We start from the raw sequence: 17,750 nt of genomic DNA on the forward strand, positions 1-17,750 counted from the left end.
CCAGCATTTATTTTTTGTAGATTTTCTGATGATGGACATTCTGACTGGTGTGAGATAATACCTCATTGTAGTTTTAATTTGCATTTCTCTGATAATTAGGGATGTTGACAGTCTTCATGTGTTTATTGGCCATCTGTATGTCTTCTTTGGAGAAATGTCTGTTTAGGTCTTCTGCCCATCTTTTGATTGGACTATTTGCTTTTCTAATATTGAGCTATGTGAGCTGCTTATATATATTCTGGAGATTAATCCTTTGTCAGTTGTTTCTTTTGCAGTTGTTTTCTCCCATTCTGAGGGTTGTCTGAACCTTGTTTATTGTTTCTTTTGTTGTGCAAAAGCTTCCTCCTTGACCCACCTCCTAGAGTCACAGAAATAAAAACAAAAATAAACAAATGGGACCCCTCCATGCATAATCGAAGGCACAGATGACCAGCAGAGGGGTCGTGGCTCAAATGTGCTGAAATATGTGAGGCTGCAGGGCTGGACTTTGGCCTGTGTCAGTCAGGTCCCCAGGGGGACCAGATGGGTAATTTGGGGGAAGTTAGATGGAGAGGCCGTTTGCCAGGCTGTGCTCCCTACTATAAAGGATAGAGTATAATAACAGGAAGGCTTCCCAGGTGGCTCAGTAAAGGGGGTAAAGAATCTGCCTGCCAATGCAGGACACACAGGTTTGATCCTTGGGTCGGGAAGACCCTCTGGGGGAGGGCATGGCAACCCACTCCAGTATTCTTGTCCGGAGAATCCAATGGACACAGGATCCTGGGAGGCTATAGTCCATGGAGTCACAGAAGAGTCCACACGACTTGATGACTAAACAACAACATAATAACAGGAAGTGTTATCAGAAGGAGGCATGATGCTGCCACTCTGGGCTGATGGCGTCTGGAGAACATGGTTCCTGGGGCAAAGATGCAGGGGTGTGGGGATGGGCACCATGCCATTTGGTGGTTGTGACCCCGCAAAAACAGTGCTATCTGGGTCTCACTCTCCTTTCCAACTGGCTCTGATTTCCGGCGGGTGCTGCCATTGGCTGAACACCCCAAAGCAGAGGGCAGGGCCGGTACAGGGGGGTGCAACCATGTGGCCCCTACTCCCGGGACTGTCTTCTTTGCCATTTCTCCCCTGGCATCTAGAATGAGCCTGTTTTCTTATCCAGAAAGGCCCCCAAGCCCTGGTACAGTCAATTCCAAAGTGACAGATAATCCAGTCTCCAAGTGTTACTGCTCCCCAGATAACAGGTTAAAATAAAAAAATCAAGCCTGGATCAGATTTATGAAGACAAAGGAAAACCCTTATTAAAACTGGAGGTACCAGAGAGATTAAATGAAGTCATAAAAAAACCCTCTTTTTATTATGAAAAAAATCGAACATCTGTAAAAACAAGAGAGACGGTCATCACCGGGTTACAACCGGGGCCACCCACGGCCGTTTGGGCTTCCTCTGCCCACCCCGCCCCCTCCAATTATTTTGAGGCAAATCTCTGACATCATGTAGTTTCATCTGTAAATATTTAGTCTCTATTTTTAAAAGACAAAGACTTTTAAAAATACAGAATAAACTCCATGCCATTATCCCATCTAAAATGTAAACAGTAATTTCTTAGTCCATCTGATGTCTTGTCATTGTCGACTTGGGTGGTGGTGTTGAGATGGTGGGCTCCTCCTGGCTCAGCCACCATGGACCCCGACCTGGGCCTCTCTGTAGGGCAAACCCAGCCAGAAGGAAAGGCCTCCCTGGCTTCATGAGAAGTGAGTCACTGGAGACCATCAGTGTAAACCCATCTGTATTGGAAAATCATACTTTTCCAGATTAAAAATGCTCCTAAGGGCGCAGTGTAGACTGTTGAGTCTGATAACAGTTCCTGCCCGCAAAGGCAGTGTTTACTAGGCTGCATTTGGCTGAATCCGTATGTTCCTGGGGCCAAATCCAGGAATCCACTCTGGATTTGCACTGTGTTTGTGGAGAAAAGATTCTCCATAGGTTTTCAATTTTTTATATGTTTTTCTTAAGATTTTGATCAAAGTCATCATGGTCTGTCTGTGAGAAGATTAATTCACTGAACACATATTAGTTGAGAACCTACTGTGTGTCAGGCTTGGTTCTAAGGGCTTAGAGAGCTGTGAACAGAATGGGTAAGAAGCCAGCCCCTGATGGAGCTTACATCCTAGTGGGAGATGACAGCTGACCTGATGAACTGTTAGAAAATGGACGTGGATAGGGAGAGGGGAGATGTGGCAAATAACAATGTGTTTGTAGGGTGTTATGCTCATGGTTGTGATTTTATTGTTGGCTAATGTATAGTCCTAATTTTTGCTAGACAAATGATTTCTATTATGTTTGGTGGAATTACATACATGCTGACTTCACAGAGAGAAGCATGGACTGTGAGGTGTTGGCAAGCATTTCACCGTATCTCAGCAGATACTGCACTGAGCTCAAAACATCTCAGCTCCCTGAAATCACAAGGGGAGAGGTGGTCTACCTGGGCAGCCTCATTGTTCTGGAAGAGAGCAGGCCTCTGTGTCACCGAGGACCACATCTTTCTATCTTTGGGTCTGAACTGGTCCCTGGTGACATCCAGCAAGTCTTAACTTTCCAAAGCAGTGGCTGAACTCCCTGCCTTTTCAGTGGGAATGATATCACCTCTAGAAGGTGAAAATTGGTTTTGAGGGCAAGGAGTCTGAGATATTAAAGTGGCTGTGGCTCTGCAAAGTTACCTAAAGCATATTGAAGTACATAAGCAGATTTACTGTATTTCTGTGGTACTACAATTTCACAGGATGGGCAGATGTTGATGCAGTAATGGTGGGGTTTTAGGAAAAATGGGTCTAATAGAACTCTTCAAATGGGCCATAATGAAAGACAATGGCTGAGAACCACGAGCTAGAGTGAGACTTGCTTTTCAGTGTCTTTCACTTTTTTTAACCTGTGTGACTTATTCCATATGTGTCTTGTAGCTCGGGGCTTGCACAGTGATGCCTTTCTAGAGAAGAATAATCAGATAGCAAATCAGCCGTTTTCTCTGAGTTTCCAGCAGCTCATCAGCTTTCCAACCTTGGTGATATTCACAAACGCGGGAATCCATGCCTCTGTTTCGCTACAGGGGATATTTTCTGTTGGAAATACCCTTAGGCAGGGTATTTCCATGAAGGCAGGGCTAGGGTTTTAAATCTTTTTTTTGTTTTTAATTTGGGCTATGCTTGGTTTTCTTTGCGGCATGCAGGCTGTTTGTGGAGGCACGTGGACTTCTTTAGTTGTGGCGTGTGGGCTCAGTAGTTGCAGATTCGTAACCACTGGACACTAGGGAAGTCCCAGGGGTTTTAAATCTTTACAGCGATATTTTTAAAAAACATCTCACATTGACAATTCCAAGAATAGTTCTGTGTGCTGCTGGGGACCTGCTCATTTTTAGGGACTCATGTTAGGGGCTTGTTTAAAGCGCTGGTTCCTGTGGTGATGATGGTGGTGTTAGGGGGGAGACACATGGGTCCCACTAGCTCTGGTTCAGGTCGCCAGCTTTGAGTCTAGTTAACAGGTAACACTAGTTGAGGGAGGAAGTAGATTGTGCACCCAGCTCCCAGGGATCTGCTTGATGTTATGAAGATGGTTCTGTGAGTATAAACACAGGGAAGGGACAGAATCTCCATGCAAAAGTCCAGATTAGGAAAGAAACCAGCAGATGACCGGGTGACCTGAGTCGGGGCTGAATGACTCCATGTCTCAGGCATCCTAGTGAAATGTCTGAAATTCAGAATAAGGCAACAGACATTTGCTGATTACTGACCATATACCAGGCAGGGCGAGGATGAGGGCTAGATAAGCAGTCACCAAGAACACAACGTTCAGAGCGGTGTTCATTCTTGGAGTCATTCATGTGCTGCAAGTGGCAAACCCTGAATGTGAACACCTTCTTAGATCTTGCACCCCAAGTTCCTTGCTTCCCTCATCCTAGTCCTGGCCCTGAATGTCATTTCAGCTTCATAACACCATGAGACAAGTACTATGTATATCAGCCAAGATTCTTTTGATTGGGCATAAGCAACAGAAACCCAGGCATAAGCTGTTTTAAACAAAAGGGGAGTTTGTTGGATCACATAAGCTGAAAGGTGCATGGACAGCTGGCTTCAGGAGCAGCTTGATCCAGCATCCAGTTGCTGTCACTCAACTCCATCTCTCAGCTTTTCCTGGGCGTGGACCTCCTTCCCAGTCAGTCTCTCTGCTCATGATTTTAAGCCATTGCTGGAACCTCATGGTTCTGGACTGACATCTAGCAGAGAGAAGTGAGGATCTCTGACCTAGCATTTCCATCTGAATCTTGTTACTTCTCTTCGGATCTTAATGGAACATGTGCTTGCATCTGAACAATCAGTATGGTCTGAGGAATGCAGTGCACTGATTCACTCAAATTGTGATAGCAGGGTTTACTCTTGAGTTAAGGATGGAGGTCCCTCCAAAGCATATGGGCTACAAGTCAGGAAGGGGTGGTCACTTGGAGGGAAACTGAAGTGCCTTTATCAGGAGAGGAATGAAGAGCTACTGGGTGACAAGACAATAGGTGTCCATCACATTACTGTTTGCCACAGCGGTTTATAATTTGGGCATGGAAAATTCCAACAGGTAAGTCACTTGTCCAAGGTCAAGTGAATGTATGGCTGAGATTTAATCTCATTGTTTTTATCTTCCTGTTCTTCCCCACTTCCTGGGTTACCCCCTCCTTCTACTAGACTATAGACTCTGTGAGGTCAAGGGCTCCATCTCACCTTTTGTACACCGAGTCTTAGAGCAGAATGCGGTGTTTGATAGAAATCAAAACCCCACCCCCAAAAGATTTCAGTCTCAAAAGTCTCAGGCTTAACATGAAATTTTAAACTCAAGGTTTTTTTTTTTTAATTTCTGCTTTGTAATGATTTTTCATTTGTTCCCAAGGATTGCTGAGGCAGCAAATTACAAAAACTGCTTGCTCTCTGCGACCAGCTATCTGATCTCCCTGGAGGTTTCCCCGACGCCGAAGCTCTCCCAGAATTTATCGGGCTCCCCTCTTATCACTGTCCACCTCCGGCACCATTTGGTGAGTTAGAGTGAATTTGTCCTCATTTCTGTTCTTTGATTTCCTTTTGCAGCAAGGTATATTCGATCGTCTGTATGATTGTAGAAAGAATCTTGGATGGATTGGTGCTGGCCAGAATTAGGATTTTGGCATCCATTCTTGTGATTATTTTTAAACAGCAGTGGAAAGTCCCCTGGATAGCTCTGGGGTTGGACACACAGTATTAATTTTGCGTAAAAAGGCCTCTGAGACCAGACGTTGCTTTCATAGATGTGTGGACAGCAACTGTGGGTATTTCTGATTTACAACAAATGTTGTCTTTAGAGGAGGGGATACCTTGGCTAATTCTCACTTATCTTAGATGATAGCCATTAGCGAGACAGAGAGCTTCCTTCTTTCTGGGAAACACTTTAGCCTTTTGAAGAGAGGTTTCTATGCTTTCAGTTTTGAGCTATTTGTTTTGCCCCATTGTAACTGTGATTATCTCCGCCTTCAGTTTATCTTTGTCTGTGATAAGAATGACAGGTGCATCAGGGACACAGATGTGCACCTGTCCTTTAAAAAGTGTGACTTTCCTTGTGCCAGGATCATGCACTATGGTTGAAGCTTGCCGTTTTCAAGGAATTTATTGAAGAATGAAATATATATATTAAATTTTTATTGAAGTTTAGTTGATTTACAATGTATCCATTTCTGCTGTATAGCAAAGTGATTCAGTATACATTCTTTTCCATATTCTCTTCCATGATGGTTTATGATAGATGTTGAACAGAGTTCCCCGCACTGTACAGGAGGACCTTGTTTATCCATTCTATGTGTGATAAGAACTCAATCCACTTTTGATCCTTTGAAGTCCTAAAAATACTGTTCCCGGCACAATCTTCTATTTTGTTCCATTTTATACTGTTCCATCCCATTCCGCCCACATTATCTGAAGACCTACTATGTGCCACCCTGTGTCTGTCTACCTGTGTTTTTATCACCTCCTCAATGAAATAGCATTGAGGGAAGCTGATGAGTCAGGACAAGTTGCTCTCACTGCAGCTCCTATTTCACCCTGCCACCCCCCAACCCTGGTTCCCCATGAAGGTCAAGCCCCTCCTGGGTTCCCTCAGAACCCAGCTCTGCCCAGTTGTCCACACTTTCTGGCCAGTGTCTATCTGCACTTGTGCTTTCCCAGACAGATAGCCACCACCAACAGCTGTTGCTCCATTCCCTCTTTCATACTGACCATCTTGCTGATTGGTATTGGAATAAAAACTGACCTTTTCCAGTCCTGTGGCCACTGCTGAGTTTTTAAAATTTTCTGGCATATTGAGTTCAGCACTTTCACAGCATCATCTTTTAGGATTTGAAACAGCTCAGCTGGAATTCCAGCACCTCCACTAGCTTTTTTAGTAGTGATGCTTCCTAAGGCCCACTTGGCCTAGCACTCTAGGATGTCTGACTCTAGGCGAGTGATCATACCACCGTGGTTATCTGGGTCACTAAAATCTTTTTTGAATAGTAGTTCTTCTGTGTATTCTTGCCACCTCTTCTTAATATCTTCTGCTTCTGTTAGGTCCATACTGTTTCTGTCTTTTATTGTGCCCATCTTTGCATGAAATGTTCCCTTGGTATCTCTAGTTTTCTTGAAGTGATTTCTAGTCTTTCCCATTCTCTTGTTGCCAAAGAATGTTCAAACTACTGCACAGTTGCACTCATCTCACATGCTAGCAAAGTAATGCTAAAAATTCTCCAAGCTAGGCTTCAGCAGTACGTGAACCAAGAACTTCCAGATGTTCAAGTTGGATTTAGAAAAGGCAGAGGAACCAGAGACCAAACTGCCAACATCTGTTAGATCATAGAAAAAGCAAGAGAATTCCAGAAAAACATCTACTTCTGCTTCATTGACTATGCTAAAGCCTTTGACTGTGTGGGTCACAACAAACTGTGGAAAATTCTTAGAGATGGGAGTACCAGACCACCTTACCTGCCTCTTGAGAAATCTGTATGCAGGTCAAGAAGCAACAGTTAAAACTGAGCATGGAACAACAGACTGCTTCCAAATTGTGAAAGGAGTACATCAAGGTTGTATATTGTCACCCTGCTTATTTAACTTGTATGCAGAGTACATCATGTGAAATGCCGGACTGGATGAAGCACAAGTTGGAATCAAGATTGCCGGGAGAAATATCAATAACCTCAGATATGCAGATGACACCACCCTTATGGAAGAAAGTGAAGAGGAACTAAAGAGCCTCTTGATCAAAGTGAAGGAGGAAAGTGAAAAAGCTGGCTTGAAACTCAACATTCAAAAAACTAAGATCATGGCATCCGGTCCCATCACTTCATGGCAAATAGATGGTAAACAATGGAAACAGTGACATACTTTATTTTCTTGGGCTCCAAAGTCACTGCAGATGGTGACTGCAGCCATGAAATCAAAAGACACTTGCTCCTTGAAAGAAAAACTATGACCAACCTAGACAGCATATTAAAAAGCAGAGACATTATTTTGCCAACAAAGGCCCATCTAGTCAAAGCTATGGTTTTTCTAGTAGTCATGTATGGATGTGAGAGCTGGACTGTAAAGAAAGCTGAACGCCGAAGAATTGATGCTTTTGAACTGTGGTGTTGGGGAAGACTCTTGAGAGTCCCTTGGACTGCAAGAAGATCCAACCAGTCCATCCTAAAGGAAGTTAGTCCTGAATATTCATTGGAAGGACTGATGCTGAAGCTGAAGCTTGAATACTTTGGCCACCTGATGTGAAGAATGGACTCATTGGAAAAGCCTGTGATGCTGGGAAAGATTGAAGGCAGGAGGAGAAGGGAACGACAGAGGATGAGATGGTTAGATGACATCACCGACTCGATGGACATGAGTTTGAGCTAGTGAAGGACAGAGAAGCCTGGTGTGCTACAGTCTGTGGCATCTCCAAAAGTCAGACACCACTGAGCGACTGAACTAAACTGACTGATCTTGCTGATTCCTCACTGCCTCTCTCATCACTCCTTCCTCCTCTACTCCACAGCCAACCTTTCTTCGGGAACCTCCCCTCCATCCCCCCGCCACCCCCGCTGCCACCTGCTCCTTCCCCCTTCTCTCATCCTCTTTATCCACCTGCAAACAGTCTTCACCTGAGAATGTTCCCCCACCCTGTCTCTCTCCTCTCTCTTTTTGAAAGTCACAAAACATTAAAAAAAATTTAAATTGTGGTAAAATACACATAACATAAAATTCACCATCTTGACCATTTTTAAGTGCACAGTTCAGTGGTGTTAAGTACGTTTCACATTGGTGCGCATCCTTCACCACCATCCCTCCCCAGAACTTTCCTGATTTCAAAAAACCAAAACTCTGTCCTCATTAAACATGAATCCCCCCTCCTCATCCTCAGTCCCCGGCACACAACCTTCTCCTTTCCATCTCTATGGCTTTGACTACTCTGGGGCCTTCGTGTAAGTAGAATCAGAGAGGATTTGTCTCCTCGCGTCTGGCTTATTTCACTGAGCATCAAGTCCTCAAGGTTCATCCGTGTGATAGCAAAGTCAGAACAGAAAGAACAGCATGTCCTCCATTTTTTTTGTTTGTTTTCTTTTTCTTTTATGGCCTCGCTGTGAGCATTCGGAATCCTAGTTTCCAGAGCAGGGATTGAACCTGCTCCCCCTGCAGTAGAAGTGCAGAAATTTAATCATTGGACTGTCAGGGAAGTCCAAGAACGTCCTTCTTTTTAAGTCCGAGTCCTAGTCTATGGTGTGGATGGACCACAATTTGTTCATCCATACATCCATCAGTGAACACTTGGGTTGCTTCCACCTTTAGGCTATTGTGTGCAATGCTGCCATGAACGTGTGTGTATGCAAGCATTTCTCCCAGATCCTACTTTCAGTGCTTTTGGGTATAGATTTGCAGAAGTGGCATCACTGGGTCCCATGTTTCAGATATCTTATTCAACACCCATCTCCCCCTTCTCTTCTACAAACTAGGTTGATTTTTACCATCTCCACTTGCTATACACATTTTCACACTGCAGAGATGGTCTCACATGTCTCCAGAGGAGCTTCCCAGGTGGTGCTAGTGGTAAAGAACCTGCCTGACAATACAGGAGACATCTGAGACTCGGGTTCCATCCCTAGGTTGGAAAGATTCCTCCAGTATTCTTGCCTGGAGAATCCCCATGGACGGAGGAGCCTGGTGGGCTATAGTCCATGGAGTAACAGAGAGTCAAACATGACTGAAGTGACTTAGCCTGCACGCAGCGCATCCCCAGAGTCCTCTGCTCACCTGGGCTCTGTCAAAGCCCACCCCACCCCGCCACAGCCCCTGAGGCTCCCACTCCCAGGTCTGCAGGACATGTCCCCCTGCAGGTGGTGCCCTTTCTCTGGTATCAGCCCCTCCTCCGCTGCGCCACCTGCTCCAAATCCCTGAACACAGGCGCTCCTTCAGCCTGTCTGCAGGAACGTTTACCTCTCTGAATTCGTGGGGTTGCCTTGATTTCAGCCACCACCTCCGGACTGATGTTCCTGGTGACACAAAACCCGCCTCTTCCCTTGGCCTCACTCCTGTTCCCCGGCAGGTTTCTCCACCCCAGGTGTGCAGTTGGGCACGTTACCCCCAAGCCTGCATGTCCTCTGTGTCTGACCTCCTGTCACTGTATCGCCTTCTCTCTGCTCAGAGTCTGGCGCCCTGGTGCCCTCCTGGCTCCGGGTCTCTGGGTGGGACCAGCTGTGACCCTAGTTTCCGAGCATCCCTCACCTGCTCCCTCCCGCTGCCCTACCCCTGGTTCGGAGTCTCACTGCTTGTTTGGTTTTGCCTGAGCTAGAAGCTTCCTGGCTGTTCTCCCCGCTTTGTTCTCCCTGAGTTCCCAGGCTTATCTTCCAGAAACACATGCCAGGTGGTCTTACTCAGCTATTTAAAATCTTTCAGTGGCTCAGGTTTCCCTGAAGACGCATTTCAACTTCAGGCCGCACAGTCAGTCTTGAGTGGACCTTTCCACTGTGACGTTCTGCTTGAACCGCTCTCTGTCCAGAGGAACAGAAACACTCGCTCTCCCGTGAAGTCTGGGCCTGGTGGGCCTCTGCCTTTGTGTGTGCCTCTCCTGTTATCTGGAAGGCCTTCCACATCTCTGGGATCTAGTCCCACCCATGTCAAGGTCACTGGAGTCCGTACTACCTCCTCCACGAAGCCCTTTCTGGTCTCCCCAGGGAAGAACCACCTCTCCCTCTTTAATGTCTTTGCTCTGCACTAGTGCTGCCTCTGAGGATAGCATCTCACTATTTATGCAAACTGACCATTTCTTCTTTTTTGACATTTGTGTGCAAGAAGTTTATTCAAGAGGGATTGCAAGCTTGACTTATATGGGAAAGGAAGGAAGGCTGAGTATAAGGAGAAGCGGCCTGTGATGCAGTCTCAGAAAAGACCGAAGGTGACCCCGTGGTGAGCTCTGAAGCTGGGATGGCCCTTCAGGATGGTCCCCTTGAAAGTTAGGGGCTCTTGCCTTTAGTCCAGTACATGACCGAGGGCTGTATAGGAAGGGAGTGACCTTGGACAGGAAGCTCTTACCTACTAAAAGCAATTCTGGCAGTTGAGGACTCTCAGTAGCTGAACTCACAGCAGTTGTGGGTGTACAGAAAGTATATGTAAAAGGGCAGGGTAGCTAGAGAGGAGTGGGGATCAAAATAAGCTTTCAAGCTGACCATCTCTTAAACCAGCGTGTGCATTTGTGGGGAAGCTGCCCTGGACCCCATTTGGAACCATCTGTTCCTTCCTCTTGATGCCTGGCATTGAGCTTTGGCTCAGAAAATATTTGTTGAACGAGTGCTGAGCTCAGAGGCAGCAGCACCATATAAGTAGCTCTATCCTGATATGTGTTATTTGTGTGTATTTTTGTGGTTCCTTTTTCTATGGAGAGGATGCTCACCCGGGCCAGAGGCTCTTCCCCGGCTGCCATCCAGAGGAGGCAGCTAACTAGGCAAAATGAGCTCGGCGGGCTCAGCCTGTGTTGGAAATTTGGTTCTAGTGTGAAACAGAGGCATTTTTAGTGCTTCCAGTGTGGGAGTTTTATGATATGGCATGGAGGTATTGCAAGTCTGTAATCCAAGTGCATAAGAGCAGAGAAGGCTTGCTCTGAACGATTCTGAAAGCGATGTGTGTTTGAGGTTGAAGTGGCCTTAGGAAAGGGGGCTGTGAGTCTTGGCAGATGTCGGGGGGCGGGCTGAGCTGGGGCTGCAGATGCTGGGGAATTGGTGGCTTGGGGACCTGAAGCTGAGACAGGAGGCTGAGCGGGCAGGGGAGATGGGGACAGAGGACTGAATGCAGGGCTTCTTGGTGTCCAGACCCCCAGTAAGTTCGCAGGGCATGGATGTCCATGTGCACACACACACATCCCCAGGACACACACTGCCACACAAATAATATGTGCACAACCAGATCCAGCACACATACAGACACACACACACATACACAGTATACACACTTAAACGCACATATATGCACACACTCTGATGTAGCACGCATACAGACACACATGCATACACATACACCCCAGTACACACCCTCACATACGAATACACGCACAAGTGCAGATCCAGCATATATATAGACACAAACATGCACACACAGACACACACACATACCCACAGCTCCCACACCCACCATCCTTGTTAGATCAGGCTGGTGTGAACCTGGATTTGAAGAGTAGAAGGGATTTTGTTTATTTATTTCGGTTCCCTCCCAGTCCCTTTCTGAGTAGGATGGTGTCCAAGACCCTTGGGCACCCTCAGGACCTCACATCCTTCCCCTTTCTCACTTTTTCTCTCCTTCAAAACTGGCTGCCCCATGTTCTGATCCACAGAACCCTCTCCTCACTAGCTCCCAGCAAGTCAGCAAGGCCATAAACAGACCCCCACCCGTCATCAGGTTGTGGGGATGCCCTTGACATTTCCTGATGCCTGTGCATCTGAGGGGCTCTGGTTCTGCGGCCACGCCCCCTAACACCCCCGTGATGCTGCCTGATCCAAACTGTACTTTTAGAGCTAGTTTCATTCTAGAGTTTTCCCAGAGAGACTTTTGAACCAATGAGACAAAAACTCACATGTTGCCAGAGTCAGCTGTCCCTGCTGGCTGGTGTCCTGCTCAGCCAATATCTTTTGTGATATTTTGCCATCAATTTATTTCAAGCCACACAGTACTTTTTAAATTTTTATTTTATATTGGAACACAGCTGATTAACAATGTGACAGCTTCAGATGGGCAGCAAAGGGACTCAGCCATACACATACATGTATCCATTCTCCCCCAAACTCCCCTCCCATCCAGGCCACCACATAACATTGAGCAGAGTTCCCTGTGCTATACAGTAGGTTCTTGTTGCTTATCCATTTTAAATACAGCGGTGTGTACATGTCGATCCCAAACTCCCTAACTATCCCTTTCTCCCATCCTTCTCCACCCCCTTCCCCTCAGCAACCATAAGTTCATTCTCTAAGTCTGTGAGTCTGTTTCTGTTTTGTAAATGAGTTCATTTGTACAGTTTCTTTTTAGCTTTCCCATATAAGGGATTTCATGCAATATTTCTCCTTCTGTCTGACTTACTTCACACAATATGACAATCTCTAGGTCTATCCATGTTGCTACAAATGGCATTATTTCATTCTATTTAATGTCATGCCACTTGATTCTTTACATTAAAACAATGTTCTCACTATTTTTTCTATTTTTAGGAAACCAACTCAAGTCAGTTATGGGTACAGTGAAATAAACCAGAATCCACTATCCTGATATCAAGGGGCCTTGCTTGGAGACCCCAGTGCTCATTAAGTGTTCTATGTTGCCTGTGGGTGGGGACCTGGGTCAGGTAGACCATGATGGCCAGTGTGGCCTGGGCTCCTGTCCCACACCTTGTTCAGAGTCGATGTGTCGGGCGTGCCTGATACTCAGAGTGTGTATCATCAGAGCCCATGCGCAAACCATCATGGTGTCTTCTTACTTCACATTCCTTGCTCCCCAAACCATCAAACAGTCCAGATTCTTACTCATCCTTTGGCCGATGCCAGTTGTGCTGATTTGTAGGTCTCTGCTGATGGGGTCCTGTGGTTCCTTTGAGTGTCCTGTCTGGTGTGGGGAGCCTGCAGGGCTGTGACCCTTCCTAGCTCAGAGCATGTGGCCAGGCGGCTGGCAGCTGGGTACAGACTGTTGCAATAGACAGTCCAGTTGAGGGGAATGGAAATGTACACCAGATGTACACCACCCTCGAGAAGTTACTGAGGGCACCTCCTTGCTGTAGTCAATTTGTCCCTGGGGCAAGTACCAGCGTCCCCTGCCTAAAAGATGCTTCAGAAATGGCAGAGCTCTGGCCAGTTAGAATTGCTCTTAGCCACTAATCAGAACCTTTATTTGTGAATCAAGATGGAACGGTCACCTTTCCCTGGTCAATGAAGATGTGTGCGTGCATGCTCAGTTGCTTAGTCATGTCCAACTCTATGACCCCATGGATTGTAGCCCACCAGGCTCCTCTGTCCGTGGAATTTCCCAGGCAAGAATACTGGAATGAGTTACCATTTCTTTCTCCAGGGAATCTTCCCAACTCAGGGATCGAACCCGCAGCTCTTGCGTCTCCAATGAAGATGAGACCTTTGTTACCCTCAGAAAGAAGCAGACTAAAAGAAGCAGATTCTTTGGAAACTTTGAGAATTAGAAAACCAAAAGTCAGTATCTTGAAGCACTAAGTGCTGTCAGTTTCAATGGCTGTGGTCTAAAATTCACTTGTCAATTGGCCTTCACTCCATCTGACTGTCAGTCCCAAAGACAGGCTGTCCATCCATCAGGCTTGTCATAAAGTTTGGAAGGGATTCAGTCCAATATTGGTGATGTTGCAGCAGCAGGACTCTGGGAAGTGGTCACAATGGAGGGTCTGTCCCTCTGTTTATTTGATACCATCTCCCGGAGGACCAGCGACGGGGCTGTGGCCAGAGCCAGACTGTGCTGGGTCTGCCTGGCTCTGACCCGGGGCTGCTGTGTGCTTCTCAGCGGGAGCTGCTGCAGCCACCACGGGGGAGGAGTCCTAGGCAGGATGGGGACCATGGTGACCAGCCCAGATACTGGGGAAAGTGTGGCTGCCATCGCAATTCATAGTGTGAGCCTCATGTGGAAGGGGCTGGTATTGCCCAACCGAAGTCATTTCGGAGTCCGAGAGGTGAGTAATCTAGGGGGTAGTAAGAAAATCTGCATCATAAAACTCTCACAGGTATAATTTGTCCTCCGAGATGATGTTTATTCATTGGCTCATACACTGACTCAACAAATACAGCTGTGTGCTCTCTAGTGGGGTGCCCGCCTCCCCGCCTCCGTTTCATCCTTAGTAAGCCAGGATAATGACACCCACCTAGGAAGTAGTTAGTGTGTGTTCAGTTCATAGTCTGCAATGCAGGAATGGACTCCAGCTTCGGCTGACTTTAGCGAAGAGAGAGTTTCCCAGAAGGGCACCCTGCAGCTCGCAGGATTGGAGGAGCTCCGCCCAAGGGTGGTCTGGGCCGGGTAGGGACCCCATGCTCGTGCTGAGTGAGGATCACCTCTTTGTGCATGTTGCCTCATCACCGTGGGAGGCCCCAGGAGAGAGCAGGAGGGAGGGTATGGAAGTTGGTCTGCCTGGACTGTCAGCCCATCCTGGGCCAGAGGGTGGCAGGCAAGTGGGTGCAGTTCCCCCAGGATCACCTGTGGGGGGTCGTGTACCTTGATTGCTGTAGCATCTAAATGATGGAGCGCAGCTCCCCAAGCTGTGGACCGTGAGAGCAGAAGCCTGCTGAATTCTAGCACCTGAACTTCTATCTGAGTCTCAGGATGCCTAGGTGCTTGTGGACTAGGGCTCTGAAGGAAGCCCTGGACTCTGCCCTGTGGGGGGCTGGGACCCGTGTGCCCTCAAGATTCTGTACCCTCTCAAGCCATCTGACTGCCTGGGCTGAGCCGTGCAGTGTCTGAACATGGTGCTGGGACCCTGGGGCCTTTGGTCCTGAGGATGGGAGTGTGCGATGCGGCTTCCTCGGGGGTAACGCCACAACTTCTGATGTTTTGAAAGGAAGCCATACATCTGGATTTAAAATCGCATCTCTGGATTTGTATTGTTGGCAGCTCATTCAAATTTGCTTCTAACATTTTCAACCAAAATACATACATCTGTGGGTTGAATTGGGTCAGCTGATCACCAGTTGACAACCTCTGTGATTTTGTTTTTTTAGGTGTTTATTTGAAATGATTTTAGACTTAAGGAAAAAAAGGAAAAATTGCAAAATAAGACAGAGTTCCCATATACCCAGCTCGTCCTAATGTTAATATTTTAAAGTACAATTCTTTTTTTAATACAGATTTTATTTTTGGCTGGGCTGAGTCTTGGGCTGCACTTGGGCTTTCTTTAGTTGTGGTGAGTGGAGGCTACTCTCTGTAGAGGTGCGAGGGCTTCTCATTGTGGTGGCTTCTCTTGGTGCAGAGCATAGGCTCTAGGCGCCCAGGCTTCAGTACTGTCAGCACTCAGGCTCAGTAGTTGTGGCTGGAAGGTTCTAGAGCATGGGCTCAGTAGTTGCAGTTCAGGGACTTAGTTGCTCCAGGGCTCGTGGAATATTCCCGGACCAGGAATCAAACCTGTGTCCCCTACACGGGCAGGTGGATTCCTATTCGCTATACTACCAGGGGAGTCCTAAAGTACAATTCTTGAAACCGGGAAATTAACAGTGATATTAGCTAGTCTACAGTTGTGCTTTGGATCTTGTCAATTTTTCTGCTTAGGACCTCACCTGTCCCCTCACCTTCCAGCCTGTCGCAGTTCCTTAGCTTCTTGGTCTTTCAGCACCTTGATGCTTGAAGAGTCCAGGGTGGTCACTTAGAAGAACATCCCTCAGTTTGGGATTATCGGATGTTTTTCTCACAACGGGGTTGAGTTTAGGTGTCTTGGACAAGAGCACCATACAGGTGAAGTTGTGCCTTCCTTGTTGCATCACATCATCCTGTGTGAGTTTCCTGCAGCTGCTGTAACAAAATAGCCCAGCTTGGGGGTGGGGCAAAGGGAAGTTAGGTTAGACAGCAGACATTTATGGTCTCACATCTTGGAGGCTGGAAGTTGGAGATCAGAGTGTCAGCAGGGTTGGTTCCTCCTCTTACCTTGGCTTGTCGATGGCTGTCTTCTCTCTGGGTCTTCATGTGTTCTCCTCTGTTCCAGTCTGTATTCTGATCTCCTCTTCTTAAAAGGACACCAGTCATATGGGATTAAAGGCCACCCTAATGATCTCATTTACCTCTATTACCCCTTTAAGGCCTCATCTCTACACATAGCCACATCCTGTGGTCCTCGGGCCTAGGTCTCCAACACAGGGATTTGGGGGGCACAATTCAGCTCAAACACAGACTAGGTCTCCAACACAGGGATTTGGGGGGCACAATTCAGCTCAAACACAGACATTAAAGATGGTATTCATTATCACCAGTGATGCTCACTTTGATTGCTTGGTTGAGGGGGGTGTTTTCCTAGTTTATCCGCTTTAAAGTTATCATTTTCCCTTTGCAAATCATAATCTCTTGTCAGAGAGGTACCATGAAACTACACAGCTGTCTTATATCTCATGATACTTTCTCCATGAATTTTAGCATCCAATGATGGTTATTACCTGCAAAAGTTATTACTGTTGTGTTTGCCAAAGGTTGATTTTCTATGTCCATCATTCTACATTTATTAATTGGAATTTTAATACAAGGGCAACTCATTCAATTATTTATTCATTTCAATATATTTTAGATACTTATTTTTGCTCAATAAGCTATAATCCAATACTATCATTACTTATTTTTTTGTTTAAATTGTCCCAGCTTTGACCTTTGGGAGCCTTTTCCAGTTGGCTTCTGTGTCCTTTTGATATGTCTTCATCATTTTTGAGTCTTTCCTAACTTTCTAGCACTGGAGATTTTCTAGGCTCATGGAACCCACCGTTTCTCCGTGGAGCCCTGGTTCGTTTTGTTGGAGAGTAGTGTTTAGAAACCAGGATCTGGCTGCCAAGTGTGCTCATCTCTGTTGCTGTTGTTCAGTTACTAAGTCATGTCCAACTCTTCGCAACCTCATGGGCTGCAACACACCAGGCTTTCCTGTCCATCGCTTTCTCCCAGTGTTTGCTCAGATTCCTGTACATTGAGTCAGTGATACTATCCAACCATTTAATCCTCTGCCACCCCCTTCTCCTTTTGCCTTCAATCTTTCCCAGCATCAGGGTCTTTTCCAATGAGTTGGCTCTTCACATCAGGTGGCTGAAAGATTGGAGCTTCAGCTTTAGCATCAGTCCTTCTTCCAGTGAATATTCAGGGTTGATTTCTTTTAGGATTGACTGACTTGTTTGATCTCCTTTTTGTCCAAGGAACTCTCAAGAGTCGTCTTCAACACCATAATTCAAAGGCATCAATTCTTTGATGCTCCTTCTTTATTGTCCAGCTCTCGTATCCATACATGACTACTGGAAAAGCCATAGCCTTTGTCAGCAAAGTGATGTTTTTGTTTTTTAATATGCTCTCTAGATTTGTCATAGCATTTCTTCCAAGGAGCAAGTGTCTTTTAATTTTGTGGCTGCAGTCACTGTCTGCAGTGATTTTAGAGCCCAAGAAGATAATATCTGCCACTATTTCCACTTTTTATCCATCTATTTGCCATGAACTGATGGATCTGGATGCTATGATCTTAGGTTTTTGAAT

The 17,750-nt window shown here is 46.3% G+C and overlaps 1 protein-coding gene across 5 annotated transcripts in view; it reads left to right on the forward strand.

Annotated features, from left to right (window-relative positions):
• ADGRD1 (adhesion G protein-coupled receptor D1) overlaps positions 1 to 17,750 on the forward strand; it is a 174,818-nt gene that overhangs the window by 52,826 nt on the left and 104,242 nt on the right. For all 5 annotated transcript variants that reach the window (XR_014069127.1, XM_081543089.1, XM_081543090.1 and 2 more), the window contains one exon: positions 4,927 to 5,068. Coding sequence is in view for 4 of the 5 variants with exons in the window: in XM_081543089.1 (XP_081399215.1) it covers positions 4,927 to 5,068 (142 nt within the window). In the remaining variant the exon portion in view is untranslated. The remainder of the gene's footprint in view (positions 1 to 4,926; positions 5,069 to 17,750) is intronic.

Source organism: Giraffa tippelskirchi, chromosome 11, assembly GCF_054371585.1.
Source record: "Giraffa tippelskirchi isolate mGirTip1 chromosome 11, T2T-mGirTip1v1.2.pri, whole genome shotgun sequence".
NCBI classification, from domain to species: domain Eukaryota; kingdom Metazoa; phylum Chordata; class Mammalia; order Artiodactyla; family Giraffidae; genus Giraffa; species Giraffa tippelskirchi.